Source organism: Octopus bimaculoides, chromosome 29, assembly GCF_046866305.1.
Source record: "Octopus bimaculoides isolate indiv1 chromosome 29, ASM4686630v1, whole genome shotgun sequence".
In the NCBI taxonomy this organism is placed as follows: Eukaryota; Metazoa; Mollusca; class Cephalopoda; order Octopoda; family Octopodidae; genus Octopus; species Octopus bimaculoides.
Window position 1 is genome coordinate 15,256,854 of NC_142956.1, and position 10,000 is coordinate 15,266,853.

General features: G+C 38.2%; 1 protein-coding gene across 1 annotated transcript in view; it reads right to left on the minus strand.

Moving 5' to 3' along the window:
- LOC106879554 (phosphatidylserine synthase 2) overlaps positions 1-10,000 on the minus strand; it is a 100,612-nt gene that overhangs the window by 24,097 nt on the left and 66,515 nt on the right. Inside the window, exon 4 of the mRNA XM_089345651.1 lies at positions 9,734-9,816. Coding sequence (XP_089201777.1) covers positions 9,734-9,816 — 83 coding nt within the window. The remainder of the gene's footprint in view (positions 1-9,733; positions 9,817-10,000) is intronic.

Here is a 10,000-nt window from a genome sequence, read left to right on the forward strand (position 1 = left end):
AATTATAAAAATGCAATAGAATTCTTTTTTAATACACATTGGCGCGGGAGTGGCTGTGTGGTAAGTAGCTTGCTTACCAACCACATGGTTCTGGGTTCAGTCCCACTGCGTGGCACCTTGGGCAAGTGTCTTCTACTATAGCCTCGGGCCAACCAAAGCCTTGTGAGTGGATCTAGTAGATGGAAACTGAAAAAAGCCCACCATATATATATATATATATATATATATATATATATATATATATATATACACACACATATATATATATATACATATATATATACATATATATACACAGGGTGTAATGGGTAAAAATTGTCACCATTTTATAATTTTAATTCTCTTCTTCTTCCTATTCTCTCCTCCAACACCCTTATTACATCCTCTTCGAATCCACCTTCTTCCCCACCCCATCATCTCCGATCAATCACTTTTCTCTCATCCACCTCTCCACCCCCTCCACTCTACCACTGCTACCCCACTTCTCCGGCTGCAGTGCACTGGAACCATGACTGGTTGGTCTGGTTCGATAAACTAAAGTGCATTCATCCATAACAAATCGATACGCACCTAAGATCAAAGAAGTGTCACACCTTGCCAGGTTCAGAAAGAAAGACAGAGATTTGGTTGCATGCACATGCACACACGCACAAACATGCATGCACATTCACATGCATGCACATACATGCATACAAACACACACATACATGCATACACATCCCACAAATACATGCATACACACATATGCACACATATATGCACACACACACATCACACATATACACACTCACGCACACACATACATGTACACAGGCATGCATGCACACAAACACATGCACACACACACATGCGCATACGCGGCGAGCTGGCAGAAACGTTAGCACACCGGGCGAAATGCTTAGCAGTATTTTGTCTGCCGCTACGTTCTGAGTTCAAATTCCGCCAAGGTCGACTTTGCCTTTCATCCTTCTGGGGTCGATAAATTAAGCACCAGTTACGCACTGGAGTCGATATAACCGACTTAATCCATTTGTCTGTCCTTGTTTGCCCCCACTGTGTGTAGCCCCTTGTGGGTAGTAAAGAAATAACACACACACACACACACACACACATACATGCACATACACACACAGAGTCAGTGGAAAGAGAAGTGAGAAAAAAAAAACAGCTGAAGAGAGAAAGAATTATTTAAATTGGTGTGTGGCTGTGGTTAAAGAGTTTTTCTCCAAACGACATGGTTTTGGGTTCATGCTCACCATATGACAACTTGAGCAAGTGTCTTCTATTCACCAAAGCCTTGTGAGTGGATTTGTTAGATAAAAAAAAATAGGAAGAAGCCCATCATATATGTGTGTGTGTGTGTGTGTGTGTGTGTGTGTGTGTGTGTGTGTGTGTGTGTGTGTGTGTGTGTGTAATATATATATAGGCATAGATGTGGCTGTGTGGTAAGAAGCTTGCTTCCCAACCACGTGGTTCCATGTTCAGTCCCACTGTATGGAACCTTGGGCAAATGTCTTCAACTAGAGCCTCAGGCCGACCAAAGCCTTGTGATTGGATTTGGTAGAAGGAAACTGACAGAAGCCCATCGTATATATATACATATATATATATATATATATATATCAGTATCAGTACATATTGTAAAGCTGAGTTTGTGTGTGTGTGTGTGTGTGTGTGTGTGTTGCATCTATAGAAATCCACACCTTACAAGATAGCAATTTGGGAGTCGCACCAATGGATTCCTCATGGTCGAAAATGCCCGGAATCGGCCATTTGTTTTTTTTTTCCTTCCTTCCTAACAGGTGAATTTTTGCATTAAAAATAATTTTAAACCATAACTTCTAACAATTTTTCAAGTTGGAGCATGAGTTAAGTCCCCTTCTAGAGACGGGTTAAAGAGAGATAGAGATAGAGAGAGAGAGAGAGAGAGAGAGAGAGAGAGAGAGAAAGACAACAGATTTTTAAAATTTCGTCTTTTTAGTAAGTGATACACAATATAAACAATATTCTCCGTTTCTCCATAACTAATTTCCAAATTTGCTGAATCCGTTGCTCTACTCATAGCGAGTAGACACGCTCCTTCGCAAACGATCAGCTATTACTTTATAAAGAATGTTACGAAACTGTTCATGTTTTCGAAAGGCTAGATCTGACTCTAACATATCTGCGGGAGAAGATAGGCCTCCCTATTCCTCTTACAAAACTTACGTCCGGGTACCAAATTTGCCTCGGTTGATGGTATTACTCAGGTAATCTTCATGCACTTATAATTGAATTCCATGTCGCATAATTTTTCGCTTCTGTACTTATACTCTGCCATGAATGTCCCCCTTTCTCTAGTTCCTTTTGTGTTGATCTACGCCACGAGTTCTTAGGCTTACCCCTCTTTCTATATCCATCCGGATTCCACTGTAAAGCACTTTTCGCTGCATTTGGTGTGTCTTTTCTAATTGTGCTACCAATCCACTTCCACTTTTTCTTAAATATTTGCTCCCTAACCGAAACTTGATTCGTTCTTTGCCATAGCTCCATATTGCTTATGTGTTCGGCCCATCTGATTTTAAGTATACTACGCAAGCACCTGTTGATGAATGATTGTATTTGCGTATTTGACTTAACTGTTGTTCGCCATGTCTCAGCCCCATACAATAACACTATATGATACAATGCATGTTTCTACAGCACACCACTCTACTAGTCAACTCATTCTACTTCAGTTGTAAACCTTAAACATTACACACCACTCCACCTGAAGATCTCAGTTATAAACCTTAGACGGTTACCCTACTCTACATGTCAACTCAGTTATAAACCTTAGACGAGACATACCTCTATTTCTCAGCGCAGCTCAGTCAACCTCATCTTTAAACCTTAGACAAGACACACCACTCTACTTGCCACGTCATCCAAACTCTAATCTCAACCTTAGACAAGACATACCACTCTATTCAGCCTCAGTGAAGAAAGTTCTACAAAATATGGCTAAACAAGTGCAACACATTAGAAAATACAAAATATTTGACATCTAAAATGAAATTGTGCCACAAAAGAAAGCCTCATGCAAAAATATACATTTGCAGCAATATCCAACCCATGCTTAGTGACGCAAATATATAAAAATATACTACACAAACTCTAAAAAAAAAATTTGCATATAAAAGTCCTATAGCATTTACTTGTTTCAGTCATTAGACTGTGGCCATGCTGGGGCATCACCTTGAAGATTTTTAGTTGAACAAATCAACCCTAATACTTTTTTGTTTAAAGCCTGATATTTACTCTATTGGTCTCTTCTGCTGAACCACTAAGTTACAAGGACATAAACAAACCAACACTGGTTATCAAGTGGTGGTGGTGGTGGGACACAAACACAGACACAAATATACAATTATATATATATATATATATATATATATATATATATATATATATATATATATACACTCTTTTACTTATTTCAGTCATTTGACTGTGGCCAGGCTGGAGCACTGCCTTTAGTTGAGCAAACTGACCCCAAAGCTTATTGTTTCTAAGCCGAGTACTTATTCTGTCGGTCTCTTTTGCCAAACCACTAAGTTACAGGGGACGTAAACACACCAGCATCGGTTGTCAAGTGATGTGGTGGTGGGGGGGGGGGGGGCAAACACAGACACACAAACATATACACACACATACTTATACATATACGACAGGCTTCTTCCAGTTTCCGTCCACCTAATCCACTCACAAGGCTTTGGTCGGCCCGAGGCTTTAGTAGAAGACACTTGCCCAAGGTGCCACGCAGTGGGACTGAACCCGGGACCATGTAGTTGGTAAGCAAGCTACTTACCACACAGCCACTCCTTTCTTTTCTTGCTTCAGTCATTTAACTGCAGCCATGCTGGAGCACTGACTTAAAGGGTTTTAGTCGAAGAAATCAACCCCAGGACCTATTCTTTGTAAGCCTAGTACTTATTCTATTCGTCTCTTTTTGCCAAACCATTAAGTTACAGGGACATAAACACACCATCATTGGTTGTCAAGCAATGGCGGGGGGGGGGGCACAAACACACACACACAAATACATAGATACATATGATAGTCTTCTTTTAGTTTCAGTCTACCAAATCCATTCACAAGGCTTTGGTCAGCCCAAGGTTATAGTAGGAGACACTTGTCCAAGGTGCCATGCAATGAGACTGAACCCAAAACCATGTGGCTGAGAAGCTAATTTTTTACCACACAGCCACACCTATATAGAACATATAAAACTGTCCGATGAACAGGAACATGAAACTCTGAGTAACAGTTTTTTGTTATATTTCTGCTGCTTTTAAATAAAGGATATGTATAAAAATACAAAATGGAACAAGAACGCAAAACATCCATGATAGATGATACAAGGAAAACAAGGATGGGTCATTCGGAGTTTTCTTTCCTCAGTCAAGTTCCAGATTATCTTTGCAATTTTGGCTGGTTATACTCGAGATTGCTCCAATCTGGCCAGCAATATATATATATATATATATATATATATATATATATATATATATATATATATATATATATATATATACATAATTAAGGGATCAGCAAACATTTGCTTCACCACATACCGAAGTTCAGAAATAGAAGCTAAAAAAGCTGAGACTGCAACAGATAGCATTACTTGTAACTCACAAAGGCAAAAACAAGAAGAAAAATCAAATGAAAACTAACCATTCGAAGTTAATCATAGACGCGTTTCTGGATTATGAGCGATAATACTCAATTTCCTTCATCGGTATGATATTCTAGTAGTAAATTCGACTATGCTAGCAAAACTGTGCATGCATGAACGAGTGAACATTGATGCATCGGCACAACCTGGAAGCACAACCGAACCTACCTCGGCCAGCCAGTCCACTATCGCTTCCTCAAAATTGATAAACCTTTACCCTTTTAATTGTAATATATATATATATATATATATATATATATATATATATATATATATATATACACACATATATATATACATAACAAATACGAACTAATATATAGTTCTTAAATTTGACAGAAATGGGGAGGCTGATTTGCTGGTGTACAACTAACACATTTAGTCACATCAACAAAGGGATGTAGGTTCGATTCCCACGCGGATAGGAAAGCCTTCTTTTTTTCCGCCATGGGCTTATATGCCCCCTTTCTTAGACTATTTTCCTTAGTCATTGCATGATGATCGCCATAAGCTTTAAGCTTATATAAAAAATTATATATAAAATATTTGATTTTCTTTATATATTTGATTCTCTATATTTAATACTCAATATTTCATATATTCAATAAGACATTCAACACTTCATTCCATTTTTCATTTTACCATTTATATTATATTATATATTCCATATTCTATATCCCACATTAATTTTATAAGAATATAAATTAAACATAAAAAACAGAGTTGGAACTCTTTTAAATAATATATATATATATATATATATATATATATATATATATATATATATATAATCAATATTGAAGGAAAAGAAAATGGAGGCAAAATGGATGTATTTATTTGTATGTAATAAAATGTCTGAAATTTCTTTTAAAAAACATAAGAGTACAAATTAATTGATTAGAAGTTGTAAACCTCAAAAAAAATAAAACAAAAAAGAACCTTTTATTAAAAAGAACCTTTTTGTGATACCTTTCTTAGCATTTAACCAAATGTTTAGAATTTCTGATCAACTAGGGGACAGAACTGAAATATATATGTAGGTTCTTTTATCTTATTTTTTTCAAGCCTTACAATTTGTAATCAATTTATTCGTACTGTTTTTTAGAAGAAATTTTCCACATTTTATAACATACAAATAAATTATTCATGCATCCATTTTTTTCTCCATTTTCTTTTCTTTCAATATTGATAATATATATAATTACAATAATCCGTAACATATACCAGTGACCTTTGCATTATATAATAGAGATTAACCAGTGGAATATTTTGGATTATATAATCCCTAATAAAGATATAGCTACCTCAAATTAATTATATATACATATATATATATATGTAGGCGCAGGAGTGGCTGTGTGGTAAGTAGCTTGCTTACCAACCACATGGTTCCGGGTTCAGTCCCACTGCGTGGCACCTTGGGCAAGTGTCTTCTACTATAGCCTCGGGCCGACCAAAGCCTTGTGAGTGGATTTGGTAGACGGAAACTGAAAGAAGCCCGTCGTATATATGTATATGTATATATGTGTGTCTGTGTTTGTCCCCCCAACATCGCTTGACAACCGATGGTGGTGTGTTTACGTCCCCGTAACTTAGCGGTTCGGCAAAATAGACCGATATAATAAGTACTAGGCTTACAAAGAATAAGTCCTGGGGTCGATTTGCTAGACTAAAGGCGGTGCTCCAGCATGGCCGCAGTCAACTGACTGAAACAAGTAAAAGAGTAAAGGAGTATATATCATCATCATCGTCTGCTTTCCATGCTAGCATGGGTTGGACAATTTGACTGAGGACTGGTGAACCAGATGGCAACACCAGAGTCCAATCTGATTTGGCAGAGTTTCTACAGCTGGATGCCCTTCCTAACGCCAACCACTCCGAGAGTGTAGTGGGTGCTTTTACGTGCCACCGGCACGAAGGTCAGTCAGGTGGTACTGGCAACAGCCACGCTCAAAATGGTGTATTTTACGTGCCACCTGCACAAGAGCCAGGAGCCAGTCCAGTGGCACTGGCACGATCTCGCGTCTTTACACGTGCCAGGAAGGCGACGCTGGGCACAGGTGCCATCACGATATATATATATATACACACACACACATACACACAAAGGGCTTCTTTCAGTTTCCATTTGGCAAAAGAACAAGTAAGAAATAAGTATTAGGTGTCTATTTGTTTGATTAAAAAAAAAACCTTGAAGGTGGTGCTCCTGCATGGCCGCAGTCAAATGACGAAAACAAGTAAAAGAATACAAGAATAAGAATGTATAGAAATATCACTAAATGATATAAAAAAAGTAGCCTATATAAAAATATGCGAAGAATATGAGAAAACTAAGAAAACAAGTCTAGGTTTCATGCTTGATTTATTTATAAAATTTTACCATTGTTGAGTTGCTATGGTGACAGAGGAACGTGGGTAGACTGTGGGTCACCCGCCACACACAGGAGGCAGAGGGGAAGAAAAAGAAGAAAATGATGTTAAAAGATTGCAGAGATGGTAATGATGATGGCGGTGATGATGATGATGATGATGATGATGACTATGGTGATGAAAATTGATGATGAAAATTGATGATGATGATGATGATGATGATGATAACAGCACTTGGATTGAGTTGTGATGATGATGAAGGTAGTGGTGGTGATGGTAAGTGATGATGGTGACAGTGAAAAGAATCAATGATTGTGATGAAGATGATGATGATGATGATGATGATGATGATGATGATAATGATGGTGTGGTGATGACGATGACTGGTCAATCTCGATAAGAGTCCAGATGGTCAGAAACAGAACAGACATGCAAGCACATGTAAATCATTAATTAATTGGTTAAATAAATAAACAAATTAATTCATTTATTATTTCAAAACATTAGCAATGTTTAAAATTATTATTATTATTATTACTATTATTGGCATTGTTACAGAAGAAAAGACAAAGATAGAATGAAGATGAAACAAAAGAGAAGAAAAAAAAGGGAAGACGAGAAAAAGAAAGGAAGGAAGGAAGGAAGATAGGAAGAAAGGAAAAAGAAAAAAAGCATCATCATTATCGTCATTTAGCTTCCACTTTTCCATGTTTGTATGGGCCAAGTGGAGTTTACTGAGACTGGATGCCCTTCCAGTCACCAACCCTCACCTGTTTTTAACACAATATTTATCATGCAAGTGACTAAGCACTCCCCAGGTGCATGTACTCTTAATGTAGTCTTAAGGGAGATTCAGTGTGACACAGAATGTGGCAAGGCTGGCCCCTTTTGAAATTCGGGTACAACTGATTTTTGCCAGCTGAGTGGACTGGAGCAATGTAAAATAAAGTGTCTTGCTCAAGGGTACAATGCAAATACTCAAACCCCTAAGATACTCTTTGAGCGGAACAAAAATAAAAGAAAAACACAAAAATGAGGTAAAAAAACAAAGAAACACTGTATATTGAATTAGTGATTAGGAAAATCAGTTGTCTTTTATGTTTTGAGCATATGCTCATCAACAGAAAGAAGGGACAAGAAGAAAACAATGGAGAGAGTATAGAACTACAGATCAAGCATGTCTCAACAATGGGCTTCTTTCAGTTTCCGTCTACCAAATTCACTCACGTGCTTAGAGATATTCCAAAAACTATTATTTAACATTCTCTCAAAAGTTTATAAAATTCTTATGATACATACATACATACATACATGCATATAAGTCTACTCTGTAAGATGGTTGGTGTTAGAAAGGGCACCCAGCCATAAAAACCCTGCCAAAACAGACAGTGACGCCTGGTGCAGCCTTCTACTTAGCCAGCCTCTGTCAAATTGTCCAACTCATGCTAGCATGGAAAACAGATGTTAAATGATGATGACGATGATGTGTGTGCGTGTGTGTGACTCCTGTGCAGGTGACATGTAAAAAACACCATTTGAGCGTGGCTGTTGCCAGTACCTCTGGACTGGCCCTCATGCCGGTGGCACGTAAAAAGCATATATATATATATATATATATATATATATATATATGATGGTCTTCTTTCAGTTCCCATCTACCAAATCCACTCACAAGGTTTTTGTCAGCCCAAGGATATAATAGCAGACATTTCCCAATGTGTCACACAGTGGCACTGAACCCAGGACCATGTGGTTGAGAAGCTAGCTTCTTACCACACAGCCATGCCTGCCCCTGATGGTAATAATAAAGTTTCTCTCACGAAGAGAGAAATTTGTATTACAATCCAATAACCTAAATTTCACATACTCTTACTTAGATGTTTGTTTGCTATGAGATTCATCATTCATAAAAAGAATTATTTCACGTTCTCTCGAAGTTTCTAACCTCTTCTGACATAAGCAACATATACACGAATTTGTGTGTGTATGTATGTGTGTGTGTGTGTGTGTGTGTGTGTGCATGTGGATGCAATTGAGTGTGTGTGGATGGTTGTGTGTGTGCATGAGTTTGTGTATATGGATGTGTATGTACGAAAGTGTGTATGTGAGTACATGTGTGTGTGTGTGGGGGTGTGAATGCATGTGTGTGGATGTGAGTGTGTGTGTGTGTGTGGATGCAAATATGTGTGCGGATGTTAATGTGTGTGTGTAGATGTGAATGTGTGTGTGTGTGGATGTGGATGTGCGCGTGTGGACGTGTGTGTGGATGTGTGTGTGTGTGTGTATGTGTGTGGATGCAAATGTGTGTGTGTGTGTGGATGTGAGTGTGTGTGAATGTGAGTGTGTGTGTATATGTGTGTGTGTGTGTGCACGTATGTGGATACAAATGTGTGTGTGTAAATGTGGATGTAAATGTGTGTGGTTGCGAATGTGTGTGTGTGTGTGTGTGTGCGCGTGCATGAGTGTGGATGTGAATGCGTGTGTGTGGATGCAAATGTGTGTGTGCATGTGTATGTGTGTAGATGCAAGTATGTGTATGTGTGTGTGTTTGCGTGCATGTGTGGATGTAAAAGTGTTTTGGAGTGCACGAATGTTTGTGTACCTTGATGTGTGCGTGGATGCAAATGCGTATGAGTGCACAATTGGTTAGACAGTTCAACTTACCAGGATGTGGTCTCCTAAATGGCCCATCAGGCGTTTGTGTGACACCAAATAACAAGAAGGTGAAAACTGCAGCTACAATGCCCCTGGAAGAGAAACAGAGCCTCATCACTACGTTGTTCACCAAACCAACAAATACATTTACAACATTGCTTAGCTTATAAGGCATGGCTGAGTACTCCACAGACATGCATACCCTTAATGTAATTTTCAGGGAGATTCAGTGTGATACAGAATGTGACAAGTGGCTGAGTGTTCCTCAGACATGCG